Raw genomic sequence first — 22,863 nt, forward strand, 5'->3', positions numbered from 1 at the left:
GGTAGATTAAATAAGATAATATGTATAAAATACTTGAAATTCTGCTTGGCATATCAGTGCTCAATAAACATTATAGGGATCAAATATATACTATGTATAATGTTAATAAGGTAATTTCTAGTACATAAATATAGTTTCTGAAATTCATAGGATATAATCTCTACATGTAGATGAGAATTTTCTGTAATTCTCAGAAGATCACTCTTTATTCACATTCTATTAAATTGTTCATTGTCATATATGTGTGTGTGTGTATGTGTGTGTGTGCATATACACACGTGACAACTTTTGTCAGATCATCTGGGTTTACATTCAGGCTCTGCTACTTACTATTCCATCTCAGGCACGTTTCACAACGTCTCTGTATCTTTCTTACTTCAAATGTAGAATGAAGAACATAGTATCTATCATACTTTATATCATAGATATAAAGTAGCTGTAAATCACATTGCATGGTGATGTGATTAGCACATAAAAACATGTTGAAGTGAAGTGAAAGTCAGTCATGTATGACTCTTTGTGACCCCATGGACTATACAGTCCATGGAATTCTCCAGGTTAGAAGGAGTGAGTAGCCTTTCCCTTCTCCAGGGGATCTTCCCCACCCAGGGATCAAAGCCAGGTCTCCTGCATTGCAATCGGATTCTTTACCAGATCGAACCCAGGTCTCCCACATTGCCAGTGGATTTTTTACCACCTGAGCCACAAGGGAAATCCAAGAATACTAGAGTGGATAGCCTATTCCTTCTCCATTGGATCTTCCTGACCTTGGAATCAAACCTGGGTCTTCTGCATTGCAGGCAGATTCTTTATGAACTGAGCTATGAGGGAAGCCCAACACACACAAAAAAATGTTAAGTAAATAGTAATTGTTGAAGCAAGGAAAGGAAGGGGGAGAGAAAAGGGAGAAAACAAAACTGAGAAATGTATTCTGAGAAAAGTGGAGAGAAGGACATATTAGGAGAATACTAGTCTAATAGTATGAGAGGGTGAAAACTTTGAACTGTGATCCTTTATTTGCCTCTTTCTTGAACTGTTTTTTCTCTAGATTTTTTTCAAATTTCAGGAATTTTATAGTGTTTCTATGGTTAAACTAGAGAAATCAGTGCAATCTTCTTATACTTCAGAGCAGAGGGGCAAAGGATTAGTGTCCTTTGTATTAGTATTATTATCTAATACAAATAAACAACAGGAAAAGAATTTTAACAGAATAAACAATCTATGAAAATTATCACTGTTATCATCAGTTCAGTTCAGTCGCTCAGTCATGTCTGACTCTTTGTGACTCCATGGACTGCAGAACACCAGGCTTCCCTGTCCATCACCAACTCCTGGTGCTTGCTCAAATTCATGTCCATCGAATCAGTGATGCCATCCAACCAGCTCATCCTCTGTTGTCCCCTTCTCCTCTTGCCTTCAATCTTTCCCAGCATCAGGGTCTTTTCAGATGAGTCAGTTCTTCACATCAAGTGGCCAAAGTAGTGGGGATTCAGCTTCAGCATCAGTCCTTCCAATGAATATTCAGGACTAATTTCCTTTAGGATTAACTGGTTGTATCTCACAGGACCCTCAAGAGTCTTCTCCAACACCACAGTTCAAAAGCTTCAATTCTTTGGTGCTCAGCTTTCTTTATAGTCCAACTCTCACATCCACACATGACTACTGGAAAAACCATAGCTTTGATTAGACAGACCTTTGCTGGCAAAGTCTCTGCTTTTTAGTATGCTGTTTAGGTTGGTCGTAGCTTTTCTTCCAAGGAGCAAGTGTCTTTTAATTTCATGACTGCAGTCACCATCTGTGCTGATTTTGGAGCCCAAAAAAATAAAGGCTGTCACTGTTCCCATTGTTTCCCCATCTATTTGCTATGAAGTGATGGAACCAAAGGCTATGATCTTAGTTTTCTGAATGTTGAGTTTTAAGCCAACATTTTCACTCTCTTCCTTTACTTTCATCAAGAGGCTCTTCAGTTCTTCTTTGCTTTCTCCCACAATGGTGGTGTCATCTGCCTGTCTGAGGTCATTGATGTTTTTCCCGGCAGTCTTGATTCCAGCTTGTGCTTCATCTAGCCTGGCATTTTGCATGATGTACTCTGCATATAAGTTAAATAAACAGCGTGGCTATATACAGCCTTTACTTACTCCTTTTCCAATTTGGAACCAGTCTCTTGTTCCACGTCTGGTTCTAACTGTTGCTTCTTGAGCTGCTTACAGATTTCGCAGGAGGCAGATCAGGTGGTCTGGTGTTCTCATCTCTAAGAATTTTCCACACTTTGTTGTGATCCACATAGTCAAAGGCTTTAGCATAGTCAATAAAGCAAAAGTAGATGTTTTTCTGGAACTCTCTTGCCTTTTCAATGATCCAGTGGATGTTAGCAATTTGATCTCTGGTTCTCTGCCTTTTCTAAATCCAGCTTGAACATCTGGAAGTTCACAGTTCACATACTGTTGAAACCTGGCTTGGAGAATTTTGAGCATTACTTTGCTAGTGTGTGAGATGAGTGCAATTGTGTGGTAGTTTGAACATACTTTGGCATTGCCTTTCTTAACATACTTTTTTGGCATTTCCTTAGTTCACAAGTTATGTATTAGACCTAAATGAATAACCTAAATTAATGAGTGAATCATGTATCAGTGGAAGAAAGTAACAACATATGGAGGTATTTCTTCACACTTTTCCACAGGGTTCTGCAGCAAGTTTCTTTTCTTATGTGTTTGAGTCTCCATATATCAGCCTTCCTTGAGTAAGAAAAAAAAAAGTGAAGTTGCTCAGTTGTGTCCGATTCTTTGCAACCCCATGGACTGTAGACCACCAGGCTCCTCCATCCATGGAATTTTCTAGGCAAGAGCACTGGAGTGGATTGCCATTTCCTTGAGTAAACTGGGTTTTAAATCAGGCACAGAAGGTTTTCAATTCAAAGTGAGTTTCACATTCAAAGTTGCTATGTGAATTTTTAGATATACCCTTGTCATAATACAGGTAATTAACACTTAATATCCATTTACCTACCTTCTGAAGCTTGTGCTCTGATAGTTAAGGCAAGTTGCAGGATGGCTGAGACAAGGAGTTCAATCTGTAAAGATACTGTTTATTACACAATGTATCAACTCTTTCTCTAATGTAAATGTTTTTTAAAATTCATGTATCACTGAAATTTTTTATCCTATGTTTATCTGCATTTATCCTACATTTAATAATCAGTATCTCATTTAGGTCCCTAATTTATAGTTGTATTCATTTTTATTTAGCAATTGATCTCATTTTCATTTTTTTTTTTTCAATTTGAAAGCAGTCAAAGTTTCCTAACTGACGAGATTACAAAAATAATCATGGTAGATACCTTAGTTCATCCTTCTATTAAGCCTGTTGATATGGTCTTCCCCGTTGCCAGCATCTCCAGCTTCTACAAAGTGCATGGCCTTTTTCTTCATCTCACCTCACGGAGAAGACAGTTTGAAGGCCCATAGGAAGTTGTTTCACTTTTCACTTTCATGCATTGGAGAAGGAAATGGCAACCCACTCCAGTGTTCTTGCCTGGAGAATCCCAGGGATGGGGGAGCCTGGTGGGCTGCCATCTCTGGGGTCGCACAGAGTCGGACATGACTGAAGTGACTTAGCAGCAGCAGCAGCAGCAGCAGCAGGAAGTTGTTTGCTTCTTTGAAATGTTTTCCAACAGTATGGAGATCTCATGAATCAGATGACCTTCATGCAGATGATGCCATATTTGCCAAGAGACCAGCGATCAAATTATCTGTCAGGACAATTCACTGCTTGTTGATTTTGATCAATTAATTTACTGACTTCAGGTTTGGGTACCCCCATGCAATGTATTCTTGCCTTGAGAATCCCATGGACAGAGGAACCTGGCAGGCTAGAGTCCGTGGGGTTGCAAGAATTGGACACAATGACTAAACCACATGCAATGTATGGTTCCACCCTTCTCAGCATGTTAACTGAAACCTTGTTGAGCTTCAGGAGGTGCCACTGAACGTCTGAGAGAGGCAAAGTTGCAATGCCTTTCAAATCTTTGATACCTCTGTTCCTGATGACAAATGCCAATTTGGGTTCTGTGGGCACACAGAAGTTTCTGGCTTTTCTTGCCATCCTAACCATTTGAATTTCAGTTCTGTGTATCTGCTTGCCTTCCTTGTGATAGGGCTTAGCTTTTTCATAGATAAACTTTGCCTTTCGAAGCATCTTTTAGGCAAATTATTTCTCAGCACTTGATCTTAAGCTCTGTGAAATTCTTTTCCTTTTTCTTAAGGATTTCTGGCATAGCAGGAACCTTTATTTCCTTCTCTTCTGCACCCTCCATGGTTCCAGCCAGGAAAGAGGCCATTTTCATTTTAAATAGATGACTTCAGTCAGATAAGCAACATGCAGGACTCTTCATATTTTTATATGGAAAAAATATTCTTTCCAAACTTGGGTATTATGAATACACCAAGTTTGCTTTCTTGGGCTTCTTTGGATTTTGCTGTATTTTTTATTATTTTATTTTTCATTTTAGGGAACTCCAGGATTCACTGGTAATATTGGTTCACGTGGTTACCCTGGCAGGCAGGTGAGGTAACTATATTTAAACTTTTCTTTTTATGTCTCTCTTGGTTAATGCATTGTATGTTCCAATTTCAAGAGTTAATGTTCAAATGATAATTGGTTTGTTTTATTAAATAATGAATTACTCATAGCAAAATAATTCCCCCAAATTCTGATATCAAAATTGTAAAAATTCTTCAAAAATGTTATTGCAGACAAATTTTACTTAAAATGAGAGTGGGATTTTTAAACAAGTTTGATATGATATTCAGTGGAACTTTTTAAATTAAAATGGCCCAGTAGGCTAATAAAATGTTAAACAGTGTTGCTACTAATTTTACAATATTACCACTGACTAAAATGAAGTAATGATTTGAGTTAAGACTCTCTTTGATATGCAACATTTTTTAATAATATAATTATAAACACTTGGGACATAGTTGCCAGTGCTACATATACCACTGTCTGAATACTTTTTATCTAAATTGGATTCAAGTCTTTGTATACTGTTTTGAAAATTCATTTTAATCATTTCATATTTATTTCCCTCTAATTTCTAACTTTCTCTAGCTATTTCATATAGGCTAATAAGAGAAAAAATTTTCTTTCTTAGGCTTTCATTAATTACTTTTGAAATTAATTGTTCATTTAGCATACTAGAAAACTGTATTTATATAAAATATCTCTTTTATTCTCTAGAATTAAGGAATTGAAAATACCAAAAGATAATCTAGTGTTAATAAAATTCCATTTTGAAGCCTTTAAAGTATGTGGAGGGTATTACATGAATCTTACCACCAAGTAATGTTCTGTGTTTATCTGAAAAACATATAAATACTTAAACATATGGAAATTGATCTGAAGTTAAAAAATGTACTTATTTTCTAAAGTAGGAATATATTTCAGATAAGTAAATTAGAAGTGTTCTAAAAGAACAGGATTTTCCAATGAGAAATAACTTAAATAATTGTGTCTGACAGTTGTGTTAATCTACTTTATTTAGAAATCTAAAATATATTTGTGTATAGATTATATACAATGGCTTTTTTGGTTCTGAAATTCTAAAATCCCTAAAATGTATATGGTCTTCAGAACTAAGTATACAGTTCTGAAGTTTATACTTGTAAAAATGATACCTTTTATTTGCCCCTTTTTATTAATTATCAGCAACTCTTTAAAAAGTACTAGAGTATGATGGCGATGTCTTTTGTTTGCACTAGGGTTTAGCTGGACCAGATGGTAATCCAGGACCTAAAGGTGTACGAGTGAGTAAGCGTTTTCTTTGCTTTGTTAAGTATGCTTAAATGTAAGTAGAATCACATATACAAAATACTTATTTTCACACTTCCACACTTCCATTACTTTGAATGTAATGTGGGTTTAGCCTGGAAAGAAGTATACTTATTTAATATACATCTTTATTGTTAAGGCCACAGAGAGCAGTCTTACAGTGGTAGTTCTTGCCTTATTCTTTGATAGCTCCTACATATATATTATTTATATTATTTTTCTAGCCCCTTGCAAAATGGTGTGTTATACCATTTCTGGTATGTTAGAAATACACTCTATAAGCATTTGTAGTATTTTTTATATGTGACTCTATGTAGACTTAAGAAGTCATGATGAAAGAAATGTGAAGAGACAAAAAAATTCCTATTCAAGGCTGAAGTAATAATACAGAAACTATCTGGACTAAAGAAATAGCTGCAAGAAAGAAACTTACATGTTCAAGAATATAGTTTTGCACTTCTAACCATTAAAGGAATTGTTAACCACTTTTAAGCATAAAGGGAGTAAAAAAAAAAAAATTACTATGAAGGGTTATGTAGTGTTCCACAAATTAAAATCAAAGCTGATTCTAGGAAAAATTTATAAAACTAAAATTTTTCTTTTTAAATTCTCTATTTAATAGCCAGTTATTTTTCAGAATCTATATCTTCCTTATATTACCTAAAATAACTTTTAGAAATAAGGAAAACAAAAAATATTTAAACGGTATGTATATTGTTGTTATTTAGTCAATAAGTCATGTCCAACTCTTTGCAAGCCCATGAACTGCAGCACACTAGGCTCCCCTGTTCTTCACTATCTCCTGGAATTTGCTCAAACTCATGTCCATTGAGTCAGTGATGCCATCCCACCATCTCATCCTCTGTTGCCCCTGTCTCCTCTTGCCCTCAATCTTTCTTAGCATCAAGGTCTTTTCCAAGGAGTCGACTCTCCACATCAAGTGGCCAATTTTTTGGAGCTTCAACTTCAGCCTCAATCCTTCCAATGAATTGATTGACTTCTTTTATGATTGACTGGTTTGATCTCCTTGCTGTCAAGGGATTCTCAAGAGTCTTCTCCAGCACCACAGTTTGAAAGCAGCAATTCTTTGTTGCTCTGCCTTCTTTATGGTCCAACTCTTACATCTGTACATGACTACTGGAAATACCATAGCTTTGACTAGATGGACCTTTGTCAGCAAAGTGATGTCTCTGCTTTTTAATATACTGTCTAGGTTCGTCATAGGTTTTCTTCAAAGGAGCAAGTGTCTTTTAATTTCGTGGCTGCAGTCACCGTTTACAGTGATTTTGGAACCCAAGAAAAGAAAATTTGTCACTGTTTCCCCTTCTTCTCCATCTATTTACTATGAAGTGATGGGACAATGATGCCATGATCTTCGTTTTTTGACTATTATGTTTTAAGCCAGCTTTTTACTCTCCTCTTTCCCCTTCATCAAGATAGTTTCTCTTTGTTCTCTGCCATGAAATTAGTATCATCTGCATATCTGAGGTTGTTGATATTTCTCCCAGTAATCTTGTTTCCAGCTTGTGATTCATCCAGCCTGACATTTCACATGATGTACTCTTCTTAAAAGTAAATAAGCAAGGTGACAACATACAGCCTCGATGTACTCCTTTCCCAATTTTGAACCAGTCCATTGTTGCATGTCCGGTTCTAACTGTTGCATCTTGTCCTGCATACAGCTTCTCAGGAGGGAGATAAGGTGGTCTGGTGTTCCTGTGTCTTTAAGAATTTTCCATAGTTTGTTGTGATCCACTCAGTCAGAGGCTTTAGTATAGTCTATGAAGCAGAAGTAGATGTTTTTCTGGAATTCACTTGCTTTTTCTATGATCCAGCTGATGTTGGCAATTTGATCTCTGGTTCTTCTGCCTTTTTTAAATACACCTTGAACATCTGGAAGTTCATGGTTCACATACTGCATAAGCCTAGCTGAAGGATTTTGAGCGTTACTTTGCTAGCATGTGAAATGAGTGCAATTGTACAGTAGTTTGAACATTTTTTGACATTGCCTTCCTTTGGAATTGGAATGAAAACTGACCTTTTCCAGTCCTGTGGCCACTGCTGAGTTTTCCAATTCTGTTGGCATATTGAGTGAAACACTTTAACAGCATCATCTTTTAGAATTTGAAATAGTTCATTTGGAATTCCATCACCTCCACTAGCTTTATTCGTCGTGATGTTTCCTAGGGCCATTTAATGTCACATTCCAGGCTACCTGGCTCTAGGTGAGTGACCACACCATTTTCTGGGTCATTGCTATTGCTGCTGCTAGGTCACTTCAGTTGTGTCCGACTCTGTGCGACCCCATAGATGGCAGCCCACCAGGCACCTCCATCCCTGGGATTATCCAAGTAAGAACATGGGAGTGGGTTGCCATTTCCTTCTCCAATGTATGCATGCATGCTAAGTCGCTTTAGTCATGTCCGACTCTATGCGACCCTATGGACAGCAGCCCACCAGGCTCCTCTGTCCACAGGATTCTCCAGGCAAGAATACTGGAGTGGGTTGCCATTTCCTTCTCCATCTGGGTCATTAAGATCTTTTTTTATGTAGTTCTTCTGTGTATTCCTGCCACTTCTACTTAATCTCTATTTGGTCCTTGCTGTTTCTGTCCTTTATTGTGCCCATCTTTGCATAAGTATTCCCTTGGTATCTACAGTTTTCTTAAAGAGATCTCTAGTCTTTCCCCGTCTATTGTTTTCCTCTATTTCTTTGCATTGTTCACTTAAGCCTTTCTTATCTTTTCTCACTGTTCTCTACAACTCTACATTCAGTTGGCTATATCTTTCCCTTTCTCCTTTGCCTTTCTCTTCTCTTCTTTTCTCAGCTATTTGTAATGCCTCCTCAGACAACCATTTTGCCTTTTTTTCATTTCTTTTTCTTGGGGTTGGTTTTGATCACCTCCTGAACAATGTTGCAAACCTCTATCCATAGTTCTTCTGGCACTCCATCTACTAGATCTAATCCCTTGAATCTGTTTGTCACCTCCACTGTATATTCATAAAGGGTTTGATTTAGGTCATACCTGAATGGTCTAGTTGTTTTCCCTACTTTCTTCAATTTAAGTGTGTATTTGCAATAAGGGCTCATGATCTGAGCCACAGTCATTCCCAGGTTTTGTTTTTGCTTACTGTGTCTAGTTTCTCCATATTCAGCTGCAAAGAATATAATCAATTTGATTTCGGTATTCATCGTCCGATGACATCTATGTATAGAGTTGTCTCTTGTATTGTTGGAAGAGAGTGTTTGCTATGACCAGTGTGTTCTCCTGGCAAAACTCTGTTAGCCTTTGCCCTGCTTCATTTTGTACTCTAAGGCCAAGCTTGCCTGTTACTCCATGTGTCTCTTGGCTTCCTACGTTCACATTCCAGTCCCCTGTGATGAAAAGGATATCGTTTTTTGTTGGTAGTTCTAGAAGGTCTTGTAGGTATTCACAGAACCGTTCCACTTCAACTTCTTTGGCTTTAGTGGTTGGGGCATAGACTTGGATTACTGTGATGTTGAATGGTTTGTCTTGGATATGAACAGAGATCATTCTGTTGTTTTTGAGACTGCACTGAAGTATTGCATTTCAGACTCTCTTTTTGACAATGAGGGCTTCTCCATTTCTTCTAAGGTATTCTTACCCATGGTAGAAGATATTACCATCGTTTGAATTTAGTTCACCCATTCTCATCCATTTATGTTCAGTGATTCCTAGAATGTCAATGTTCACTCTTGCCATCTCTTACTTGACCACATCCAATTTACCTTGATTTATGGGCCTAACATTCCAGGTTCCTATGCAATATTGTTCTTTACAGCATTGGACTTTACTTTAACCACCAGACATACCCACAGCTGAGCAACATTTCTGCTTTTGCCCAGCCTCTTCATTCTTCATGGAGCTATTTCTCTGCTCTTCCCCAGTTGCCTGTTGGACACCTACCAACCTGGGGGGCTCATCTTCTAGTGTCATATATTTTTGCCTTTTCATTGTGTTCATGGGGTTTTTAAGGCAAGACTACTGAAATACTTTGCCATTCACTTCTCCAGTGGAGCATGTTTTGTCAGGCCCTGACTAGCAAGCATGTGCCCTTCAGTAGCTCCATGTAGCCAGAAAACATGTGTTTTAATATATGTGCTATAATGATGCCTTCATTTTTAAAAAATTCTTAAACATTTTCAAATATTTCATGTGTATTTTCTTCTTTAATTTTGCTATCAATCCTGTGAAGTAGGAGAACACATATATTGTCTCCATTTTACAGGTGATAAAACAGATGATAAGCTGTGGAACTGACATGATTTGATCTAGTCCTAGCAGAACTCAAACCAACATCTTCTCACCTTTAGCTCTGTACTCTTCCACTATCCTGTGCTGTCTCTACCCTTGCACTAAGTGAAAATATGATGGGGAAAAGTGATGTATACTTTATTAAAGCCGCACTGAATGCACATACTTACTTGGATCTGGAAAACAAGGAGAGATTACTGGATAAGAACACGGGCTTTGGAGTTAGACGAGACTGCTTCCCCCGCCACGAACCCCTCGTTTACTAGCTTTGTGACTTTTGATGCCGTTAATCTCTTCTGTGTCTCATTTTTCTTAACTTACTAAAAGGTGAAAATGAAATTTACCTTTAGGTGCTTCTGAGAACTACCTGAGCTGAATATTCTTAAAGCACAGTGCCTACCACATGGCATGTGCTTTCTCTGCAGGTTTTATCATTATTCTGGAATTTGGGAGTTACTTGTGTGTGTGAGCTAAAGTTGTAGACCTGTTTGGCGCTGTGCAGTTTTCTTTTACTACATTTTCTCATCTTGCTTCTGTGATTCCTGTAACTTTTCTCAGTTCTCCTTTGTGTCATTTTTGTACCATATTATCCTTCTGTTCCTTTCTTCTCCATTTGTGTTGAAAAGTACTCTCTAGGGAGTAAACCCTTTTTAAGTTTTTTTATGTTTTGATGGCAACTTCATGAAAGCATTAAAAAAAAAACTAATCCTTCTCTGACTAATTTAATTGATTTAATCCTTTCATTTTCCTTTGCAAGTGAGGGAAGAGTCAGCAGAACCATTTCTTTAGGTTTCATATTCACAGAGTCCAAATGTAAACTTTGATATTATTAATAACTACAAATGTTGTTCAAAAAACAAAATTTGTTCAAAACAAATTTACACTGACAGGATTATATTTTTTATTTAATGTGTGTCCTATTACTGGATAATACCATATGCTATATATTGTAAATTAATATTTTTATAAATTGTGTGATAAATTATCTTTTGAATGTCCCTGTTGTTTGGTTGCATTTTTTGGTGTTAAAATAATTATTTTTAAAATGTAAATGTTTGAAATCATTTTTCAGCCCTCCTTTGGTATCTCTCTGTGTAATACCGGCCAGGTATCTCAAAAAGTAGATGTATGTAGGCCTCTCCTGACGTTTTTATTTGCCCTGATGGTGACAGAATTGCCTCTGTCTTATGCAATATAGAATATAGAATCAAATCCCTTATGATTATACAGTGGAAGTGAGAAATAGATTTAAGGGCCTAGATCTGATAGGTAGAGTGCCTGATGAATTATGGAATGAGGTTCGTGACATTGTACAGGAGACAGGGATCAAAACCATCCCCATGGAAAAGAAATGCAAAAAAGCAAAATGGCTGTCTGGGGAGGCCTTACAAATAGTTGTGAAAAGAAGAGAAGCGAAAAGCAAAGGAGAAAAGGAAAGATATAAGCATCTGAATGCAGAGTTCCAAAGAATAGCAAGAAGAGGTAAGAAAGCCTTCCTCAGCAATCAGTGCAAAGACATAGAGGAAAACAACAGAATGGGAAAGACTAGAGATCTCTTCAAGAAAATTAGAGATACCAAGAGAACATTTCATGCAAAGATAGGCTCGATAAAGGACAGAAATGGTATGGACCTAACAGAGTCAGAAGATATTAAGAAGAGGTGGCAAGAATACACAGAAGAACTATTCAAAAAAGATCTTCACGACCCAGATAATCACGATGGTGTGATCACTGACCTAGAGCCAGACATCCTGGAATGTGAAGTCAAGTGGGCCTTAGAAAGCATCACTACAGACAAAGCTAGTGGAGGTGATGGAATTCCAGTTGAGCTATTTCAAATCCTGAAAGATGATGCTGTGAAAGTGCTGCACTCAATATGCCAGCAAATGTGGAAAACTCAGCAGTGGCCACAGGACTGGAAAAGGTCAGTTTTCATTCCAATCCCAAAGAAAGGCGATGCCAAAGAATGCTGAAACTACCGCACAATTGCACTCATCTGACATGCTGGTAAAGTAATGCTCAAAATTCTCCAAGCCAGGCTTCAGCAATATGTGAACCGTGAACTTCCAGATGTTCAAGCTGGTTTTAGAAAAGGCAGAGGAACCAGAGATCAAATTGCCAACATCCGCTGGATAATGGAAAAAGCAAGAGAGTTCCAGAAAAACATCTATTTCTGCTTTATTGACTATGCCAAAGCCTTTGACTGTGTGGATCACAATAAACTGTGGGAAATTCTGAAAGAGATGGGAATACCAGATCACCTGACCTGCCTCTTGAGAAACCTGTATGCAGGTCAGGAAGCAACAGTTAGAACTAGACATGGAACAACAGACTGGTTCCAAGTAGGAAAAGGAATATGTCAAGGCTGTATATTGTCACCCTGCTTATTTAACTTATATGCAGAGTACATCATGAGAAATACTGGACTGGAAGAAACAAAAGCTGGAATCAAGATTGCCGGGAGAAATATCAATAACCTCAGATATGCAGATGACACCACTGTTATGGCAGAAAGTGAAGAGGAACTCAAAAGCCTCTTGATGAAAGTGAAAGTGGAGAGTGAAAAAGTTGGCTTAAAGCTCAACATTCAGAAAATGAATATCATGGCATCCGGTCCCATCACTTCATGGGAAATAGATGGGGAAACAGTGGAAACAGGGGCAGAGTTTATTTTTCTGGGCTCCAAAATCAGTGCAGATGGTGACTGCAGCCATGAAATTAAAAGACGCTTACTCCTTGGAAGGAAAGTTATGACCAACCTAGATAGCATATTCAAAAGCAGAGACATTACTTTGCCAACAAAGGTTCATCTAGTCAAGGCTATGGTTTTTCCAGTGGTTATGTATGGATGTGAGAGTTGGACTGTGAAGAAAGCTGAGCACTGAAGAATTGATGCTTTTGAACTGTGGTGTTGGAGAAGACTCTTGAGAGTCCCTTGGACTGCAAGGAGATCCAACCAGTCCATTCTAAAGGATATCAGCCCTGGGATTTCTCTGGAGGGAATGATGCTGAAGCTGAAACTCCAGTACTTTGGCCACCTCATGCGAAGAGCTGACTCATTGGAAAAGACTCTGATGCTGGGAGGGATTTGGGGCAGGAGGAGAAGGGGACGCCAGAGGATGAGATGGCTGGATGGCATCGCTGACTCGATGGACGTGAGTCTGAGTGAACTCCGGAAGTTGGTGATGGACAGGGAGCCCTGGCCTGCTGTGATTCATGGGGTCGCAAAGAGTCAGACACGACTGAGCAACTGAACTGAAATGAATATAGAATTGCCTCTATTTGAATATACAAACTTCAATCCAAGAAGAAAAGCCATCTGTATTAGTATTATTTTTTTTATGTCCTTATTTGTTTACACCCTAAACTCCAGTTTAGTGGTAGTGTTTTTAGAATGATGACAAGCCCATATGATGTCTTTGTTGGATGCTCCTGGCATTTTATTTCTGTTATAATTATCATAATAATTATCAAGAACCTTTTCTGAAACACCTACATAATTATGCATAGCATTGTTCCCTTTAAAATCTTTATTTCTAAAATGTTATGCTGATTCTGTGTAGACTGTGTTGAGTAGAGATCTGACTTTTCAGCTCCTGAGTTTTCAACAGAGTTTTTAGATAAATGTACATCAGTTAGGGTGTTTGTTCTTTTTATTTATAAACAAAATTTCAGTTGTGTATGTTAAAGCAAAAGTTAACTTTTTTTTTAACTTGAGGCCATCTGTAGCTGATGATTCTGAAATACATGTAGCTTGCCATCATAATCCTAAATGTTTTGGTAATTAGAAAAACTTTTGGATGCTTCATTTTTAAAGTTTCTCCATCCTCCAGATGCTTGACTTTTAAGCAAACAAATTATAGATATATTATCATTAAAGTGAAGTAGAAGGAAACCCATTATCTTTTCCTTTATTTATTGCTTGTTCATAAAGGTGTTTTTCCTTGTCAGAGAAAAGTGTTCATCTTACCATGGTAATACCCAGCTGTTTTCCACCCTGCATGGAATGCCTTTCCTTTCCTTCAAGACTCAGCTCAAAAGTTGCCTCCTCTGTAAAGCTTTCCTAACCCTTCCCTCTAGGCAGTACTGGTCATTCTGCCAGTCAAAGTTTCTGTTGTGTATTGTGTTTATCTTATCACCTGTCACATAATCATGTAACAATTATGATATGACAGTTATTTGTATGACTTCTTCCTAATAAACTATCAGCTTCTTGAGGACACTGATTTTCATATTCATTTTTATAATCCCAATTCCTGGCACACAGAGGGCACTAAAATGATGTTTTGTGCATCAGTGACCCAGATTCATATTCTTTCAAATATGGACCATTGCAGCAAGATTTCCTACATTCAGTATTTCCTGTCTGGGGTATATTCTGTATTTTGTCAACAGCTTAATATTTTAGAGAAACAGCTTAACATCAGGTCATTACCATACTCCCTCAAAGCCCAGTAATTTCCAGCTATCTAAAATGTAAAGTCTAAAATTCTTAGCCTGAAATTTAAGGCTTTCCTTAATCTATTCTCTAAACTACCATACACTTTATTCATTAAATTGATGAAACAGGTTATTATTTGCCACAGGTGAGATGTAACTAACGTGTGGCAGTAAAAGTAGCTTGCATTGGTACTCAGATGCACCCCTTGTTTCTCAGACCAGCGGGAACCTCCATGAAGGCAGTGTGGGTCTGCTTTTCTCCCGAGCACCTTACTCAGTTAACCATTGCTGTTACTCAGTTAACCATTTACAAACACTCCTGTAGTTCTCTCTGTCTTGTTTCTGCTTACTGTGGTTCTGCCTGAAGTGTTCTTACTCCATTATCTGCTTATCAATATTTTACCTACTCTGTAGGCCTATCTCAAGTGCCAGTCTTCTTTGAAATCTTCTTCGATTATCTTTACCTCTTGCCACATTGGAATAAATCTCTCCCTCCTCCATATCTCTCTTATTCTTGGATACCTCCTTTCTGCCTTACATTTTAGTTAATTGTATCTGTATTTTCTGCCCTTTGTAATATTCAGTGTAGAAAAGAACTTGGGCTTGTTGATTTTTATGAGCCTAAATTATATTTGTCTAAATTATATTTCCAACTTTTTTAAAATGAAAAGATGGATCTGTAACTTTTAGGGAAAAAAAGCAACAAGGTTATTATGCTGTTAAGCCTTATCATTCATATTACTATGAATAAATTTTAAGTATCTCTATTTAGAATTATATACTTAATGGTGACTATTTAAATGAGATAATGCAAAGATTGTTTGATTTCTTTAAGGGTTTCATTGGCTCTCCTGGAGAAGTAGGACAACTGGGACCTGAAGGAGAAAGAGTAAGTCTGTTTCCTTCAAATATTATTTCTAATGTGGTATACTAAGGTAAAGTATAACAGTGCTGATAAACCCAGATGTCAGACAGGTAATCTTACAGAATGAAACAAACCAACTTTAAGAAAAATTAGATGATGTTTTCATTGTATCATGCAAAGAATTGAACTGCTTCTTTTTTGACCCAAAGGAATACACAGTTAGTACCCTACCTAGAAAAGCGTGCTGTTCTGTAAATACAGTTTGTTTGTAAATCCAACAGTTAGCCTAGGTACCCAACTAACACAATCAGCTGTATAGTACTGTACTGTAATAGGTTTATAATACTTTTCACACAAATAATACATTAAAACAAACACAAAATAAAAGTTTTAATCTTACAGTACTGTACCTTAAAAAATATAGTCATCCAGAACAACAGCTGGTGTACAAGGATTGGCATAGAGTGAACAGGCAAGAAGAATTACTGACTGGAGGAGGGAGAAGAGCGGGGAGATGGTAGAGCGGAAGGATCATCAGCAATAGGAGACGGAGGGCAAGCTGTAGTTTCTCTCATGACTGATGTTGATGGCGTAGGCTTTGGTTCCTTGCTGGAACCAGATGCATATTCACATCTTGAAAGTTTGCAACTTGAAGGTTCATATGAAGGGGACTTACTGTATACAGTCTACATTGTTAATAACTCTGCTGCTTATGATACAGTCCTTTCCAGACCTGTTGGCATGAACTTAATGTAATAAATAAACCAAAGTTATACGTTCTTGCAAGATGTCATCATCTTGGATTTAAGGATCCCAGTGACACTGACCATCAATAGGCACAATGTCCTATTGCTCACCTTTGAACTCTTTTTTCGGCAGAGATATTACATGAATATTTTTGTCAACCACTGTTGAGTTGAAAGTAAATGGATTACTTCAACCATTGATATCTGTTAACTTATCTGCATATACAAAAATCCCAAGCTACATAGTTCTGACAGATTTCTTAGTCTCAAGGACTTATAAAAGTGATTATGCCTCAAGGGATTATATCAATAAGTATGCTTTAGATTACAAGTGACAAAAAATTTCAAACTGGCTTCAAAATGAGGAGATTTTAAATAAACACCAGAGGGATGGTACAGGGAGGGAGGAGGGAGGAGGGTTCAGGATGGGGAACACGTGTATACCTGTGGTGGATTCATGTTGATATATGGAAAAACCAATACAATATTGTAAAGTTAAAAAAAATAACTAAAAATAAATAAATAAACAATGATTACAGCAAATGATTTATTGTAATGGTTATATATATGCAAGTCACTATGTAAATACTTCATATTAATTCATTTAATCTTGTAATACCCAGTGAGATAGTACTATAATTCTCAATATAAGTGTTAAGTGTTGGTTGCTAAGTCGTGCCTGACTCTTTGAGACCCAATGGACTGCAGCCCACCAGGCTCCTGTGTCCATGAGATTTTCCAGGCAAAGGATACTGGAGTGGGTTGCCATTTCCTTCTCCAGGGGATCTTCCCAACCCAGGGATCGAAGCCGGGTCTCCTGCACTGCAGGCAGATTCTTTACCAACTGAGCTACAAGGGAAGCCCCTTGTAGCTATAATTCTCACAATGGATGAGGAAAGTGATGCACACAGAGAGATTTACCTAAGACTACACACAGATAATAGAACGAGGATTTAAGCATAGATATTCTGGCTGTAGAACCTGAGTACTTGAGTACTGTGTCCTGCCACTACTTCTTATGACCAGAAACACACAGGTTAGGTGGAATCTAGGCACAGTGTGATCCTGTGAGCACAGTGAGATCATCATTTTCTCCACTTTGTCTTAACCAATGTTGGCTTTATCATAAGACTTATGTCTCATATGATTGCAAGATTCCCAATGCAAGGGCTAAATATGCATTTGTTTATGTTCAGCCAGAGAAACAAGGAGACAGGTGGTAATTGTCTGCTGGGTATAGAAAATAAGACTTCTGTTTGATTGTACAAACTTTGGTTGCATACTCATTTCAGTTCAGTCGCTCAGTTGTGTCTGACTCTTTGTGACCCCATGAATTGCAGCACGCCAGGCCTCCCTGTCCATCACCAACTCCCAGAGTTGGTGAGTTCACTCAAACTCACATCCATCGAGTTGGTGATGCCATCCAGCCATCTCATCCTCTGGCGTCCCCTTCTCCTCCTGCCCCCAATCCCTCCCAGCATCAGAGTCTTTTCCAATGAGTCAACTCTTCACATGAGGTGGCCAAAGTACTGGAGTTTCAGCCTCAGCATCGTTCCTTCCAAAGAAATCCCAGGGCTGATCTCCTTCAGAAGAGACTGGTTGGATCTCCTTGCAGTCCAAGGGACTCTCAAGAGTCTTCTCCAACACCACACTTCAAAAGCATCAATTCTTCAGTGCTCAGCCTTCTTCACAGTCCAACTCTCACATGCATACATGACCACAGGAAAAACCATAGCCTTGACTAGACGGACCTTTGTTGGCAAAGTAATGTCTCTGCTTTTGAATATGCTATCTAGGTTGGTCATAACTCTCCTTCCAAGGAGTAAGCGTCTTTTAATTTCATGGCTGCAGTCACCATCTGCAGTGATTTTGGAGCCCAGAAAAATAAAGTCTGACACTGTTTCCACTGTTTCCCCATCTATTTCCCATGAAGTGATGGGACCGGATGCCATGATCTTCATTTTCTGAATGTTGAGCTTTAGGCCAACTTTTTCACTCTCCACTTTTACTTTCATCAAGAGGCTTTTGAGTTCCTCTTCACTTTCTGCCATAAAGGTGGTGTCATCTGCATATCTGAGGTTATTGATATTTCTCCCAGCAATCTTGATTCCAGCTTGTGTTTCTTCCAGCCCAGCATTTCTCATGATGTACTCTGCATAGAAGTTAAATAAGCAGGGTGACAATATACAGCCTTGACGTACTCCTTTTCCTATTTGGAACCAGTCTGTTGTTCCATGTCCAGTAGTAACTGTTGCTTCCTGGCCTGCATATAGGTTTCTCAAGAGGCAGGTCATTGGTTGCATACTACCTCTGGACAAATAATTATCACCAGAGGAATGGCAGGATCCCATTTGGAAATACAAATGGGATGGATTTCTGAATAAAATCAAGATTTTGTTACGAAGAAGAAAAGGGGCCACTTAAATTAGTATATTGACACTCTTATAAATATCACTGCAGTTTAAAATATAATGTATTTTTCTCTTTGTCATACTCCATAAATTAATGTTTGAAAAAAATAACTCATTGATTTGATAAATATTTACTTTTTTGAGGTATAGCTTATTTACAATATTTTAGGTACACAGCATCTTGGTTCAATATTTTGATGAATTATGCAGACAACACCACCCTTATGGCAGAAAGTGAAGAGGAACTAAAAAGCCTCTTGATGAAGGTGAAAGAGGAGAGTGAAAAAGTTGGCTTAAAACTCAACATTCAGAAAACGAAGATCATGGCATCTGGTCCCATCACTTCATGGGAAATAGATGGGGAAACAGTGTCAGACTTTATTTTTCTGGGCTCCAAAATCACTGCAGATGGTGACTGCAGCCATGAAATTAAAAGACGCTTACTCCTTGGAAGGAGAGTTATGACCAACCTAGATAGCATATTCAAAAGCAGAGACATTACTTTGCCAACAAAGGTCCGTCTAGTCAAGGCTATGGTTTTTCCAGTGGTCGTGTATGGATGTGAGAGTTGGACTGTGAAGAAAGCTGAGCGCCGAAGAATTGATGCTTTTGAAGTGTGGTGTTGGAGAAGACTCTTGAGAGTCCCTTGGACTGCAAGGAGATCCAACCAGTCCCTTCTGAAGGAGATCAGCCCTGGGATTTCTTTGGAAGGAATTATGCTAAAGCTGAAGCTCCAGTACTTTGGCCACCTCATGTGAAGAGTTGACTCATTGGAAAAGACTCGGATGCTGGGAGGGATTTGGGGCAGGAGGTGAAGGGGATGACAGAGGATGAGATGGCTGGATGGCATCACTGACTCGATGGACGTGAGTTTGAGTGAACTCCGGGAGTTGGTGATGGACAGGGAGTCCTGGTGTGCTGCGATTCATGGGGTCACAAAGAGTCGGACAGGACTGAGCAACTGAACTGAACTGAACTGGATGCTCCATTAACAGTTATTAAAAAATAATAGCTATACTTCCCTGTGCCATAGAGTATATTCCCTACTGCTTAGGTATTTTATACATACTAATTTTTATCTCTCTATCCCATACTCCTATCTTGCCCCTCCCCGCTTCGCTTTCTCCATGAATAACCACTAGTTTGTTTTCTGTATCTGTGAGTCTATTTCTGTTTGGCTATTTATATTTGTGTGTTTTATTTTTTAGATTCCACATATAAGTGGAATATTACACTGTATTCATCTTTCTCTGACTTATTTTACTAATCATAATATTCTCTAAATCATCCACTGCTGCAGATGTCAGAATTTAATTTTTTATGGCTCTGTAATATTACACACACACATACACATACACACACACATAATATATGTGTATTTATACATACATACACACAGATATATTTATCCATTCATCTGTTGATGGACCCTAGGGTTGCTTCCATGTCTTGGCTATTGTAAATAATGCTGGTATGAAGGTGTATTTTCAAATTACTATTTACCAAACTGCTGAATCATATGTAGTTCTGTTTTTAGTTTTTTGAGAAACCCCATTACTATTTTTCATAGTGGCTGTATCAATTTATATTCCCACCAACAGTGTAGAAGGGTTCCCTTTCTTCCATGTCCTCACCAACGTTTGTTGCTTGTGTTCTTTTTATACCAAGTTTGGTGGCCATTCTGACAGGTATGAGGTGATATCTCACGTAGTTTTGATTTGCGTTTTTCTAATAATTAGCAGTATATAGCATCTCTTCATGTGCTTCTTAGCTAACTGTATGTCTTTGGATGCTGGGAAAACTGGGCAGCTACATGTAAAAAAATGAAATTAGAACATTTCCTTACACCATTCACAAAAATAAACTCAAAATGGATTAAAGACCTAAATGTAAAACCTGAAACTGTAAAACTCTTAGATGGGTACATAAGTAGAACACTGTTTGTCATAAATCATAGGAGTATTTTGGGGGATCTGTCTCCTAAGGCAAAAGAAATTAAAGCAAAAATAAATGAATGGGACTTAATTAAATGTACAAGCTTTTGTATAGCATAGGAAACCATCAACAAATAGAAAAGACAACCTATTGAATGGGAGATAATATTTTCAAATGATATGACTGACAAGAAGTTAATAATATCTAAAATATAAAAATGGTTTATGCAACTCAATGTAAAAAGAAACAACCCAATCAAAAAAGGGAATAAGTATTTACTTTTGACTTTTGTACATTCTAGGGTGTTCCTGGGATCCGCGGAAAGAGGGGTCTTAAGGGAAGACAGGTAATTAGATTCTTGTTTTATGAGGTTTGGTTTAGAGGAATATAATCTAATTGTATGTATATTTCTCACCTGTTAAGCTAGTTGTTGTTCTTGTCGTCCACAACCCATCTCATTCAACAGAGTTTAAATTTTGCCACTTTAACAGCCTACCTAATAATACCTGAGAATATAAAGAAGTATTTAGATTAAAAAGTAACTTGGAATTTAACACTTCTAACCCATTTAATCAGAGAAGGCAATGGCACCCCACTCCAGTACTCTTGCCTGGAAAATCCCATGGGCGTAGGAGCCTGGTGGGCTGCAGTCCACGGGGTCACTAAGAGTCAGACACAACTGAGCGACTTCACTTTCACTTTTCACCTTCATGCATTGGAGAAGGAAATGGCAACCCACTCCAGTGTTCTTGCCTGGAGAATCCCAGGGACGGGGGAGCCTGGTGGGCTGCCATCTATGGGGTCACACAGAGTTGGACATGACTGAAGCGACTTAGCAGCAGCAACCCATTTAATATACCAGTGGAAGAGACCTTTATCCTTACGGTGGGGGTTTAGTCGCTAAGTCGTGTCCGTCTCTTGAGACCCCATGGGCCTGCCAAACTCCTCTGTCTATGTGGTTTTCCAGGCAAGAATACTGGAGTGGGTTGCCATTTCCTTCTCCAGGGAATCTTCTGGGCTCAGGAGTTGAACCCGAGTCTCCTGCATTGCAGGCAGACTCCTGCATTGCAGGTGGATTCTTTACCAACTGAGCTATGAGGGAAGCCTTATGAGAAGGTCCTAAAATTAAAATGTTACAGTAAATATATGGACAGTTTAACACATTAATAACAGCATTACTCACCCTACTTCTTTAGGGCTTTTTAAAATGCCCATTTGAGATGCTAGCTCAGAAACTACATTCTTATGTATTTAAATTTTTTAAAAAATCAAGTGAATTTTGCCTGATAATATAATTTGAGAGATGGTTAAAAATTGTGACATTATCTAATACCCCTATATTTAACAAGTGAGAAAGTTGTGGTTCAGAAAAGTGTTCTTGGGTTATCCTGGCTGTGTTGGTATAGCTAATTTGTACACGGTGTTAGTGACTCAGCTGTGTCCGATTCCTTGCGACCACATGGATCCTGCCACACTCCTCTGTACATGGGATTCTTCAGGCAAGGCTACTGGAGTGGGTTGCCATTCCCTTCTCCATGGAATCTTCCCAACCCAGATACTGAACCCGGGTCTCCTACATTGCAGACACATTCTTTACCATCTGAGCCACGAGGGAAGTCCAAATAGCTAATTAGTCACCCGCTTTTCACTTGTGCTGTTTTTATTACAACTCAGATATTTATTAGGATAAGACATTGTGTGCTACACTGTGCTGTCTACTCTATGAGGAAGAAAATTGTCTTTCATAACACCTTTTCTAAAATTTTGATGTAGATATTGTGTTGGCCCAAAAGTTCATTCAGGTTTTTCTCTATGCTGTTATGGAAAAAATCAAACAAACCTTTTGGCCAACCTAGTAATTAAAATCTTACTTGTAATGCTAAAGGATTGCAATCTTACCAGAATATTCATATCCTTTTAAAGTATTTTATTCTTTGAGCTTTGCATTATTTCTTATAGATTAGGTCAGCGTCACCATTATATGGGTGAGGAGAACAAGGCCAGTGATATTAAAAGTCTTGCTCAGGATCACATAGTTATAAGTAGTAAAATAAAGAATTGAACCCAGCTCCTTTGAATATAAATCCAACAGCCTTTTTCTTACTACTTACATATTTCTACTGTCCATCTAGGGACAAAATATGATTAAGTTTCACTTTAATGAGTTTAATATATTAAGATACACTTATGAAACTAAGAAATAAAAAGTAAGCAACATTTTGTTTTCTTGCGATTACATTCAACATTAAAGCTAATCTTATAACAATTACAACAGCACAAGCTGTACCATCACCATTACCATCATCACCATTTTTTATCTGCAAGCATATTATTTCTTTACAGTTTATCCCTCATACACATACT

At 38.0% G+C, this 22,863-nt stretch overlaps 1 protein-coding gene across 2 annotated transcripts in view; it reads left to right on the forward strand.

The window, feature by feature from the left end:
* The window catches only part of COL24A1 (collagen type XXIV alpha 1 chain), a 394,910-nt gene that overhangs the window by 106,404 nt on the left and 265,643 nt on the right, over positions 1-22,863 (forward strand). For both annotated transcript variants that reach the window (XM_070786184.1, XM_070786183.1), the window contains exons 10-13: positions 4,508-4,561; positions 5,757-5,801; positions 15,378-15,431; positions 20,801-20,845. In XM_070786184.1, coding sequence (XP_070642285.1) covers positions 4,508-4,561; positions 5,757-5,801; positions 15,378-15,431; positions 20,801-20,845 — 198 coding nt within the window. The remainder of the gene's footprint in view (positions 1-4,507; positions 4,562-5,756; positions 5,802-15,377; positions 15,432-20,800; positions 20,846-22,863) is intronic.

The sequence above is a fragment of the Bos indicus genome, chromosome 3, assembly GCF_029378745.1.
Source record: "Bos indicus isolate NIAB-ARS_2022 breed Sahiwal x Tharparkar chromosome 3, NIAB-ARS_B.indTharparkar_mat_pri_1.0, whole genome shotgun sequence".
Classification (NCBI taxonomy): Eukaryota; Metazoa; Chordata; class Mammalia; order Artiodactyla; family Bovidae; genus Bos; species Bos indicus.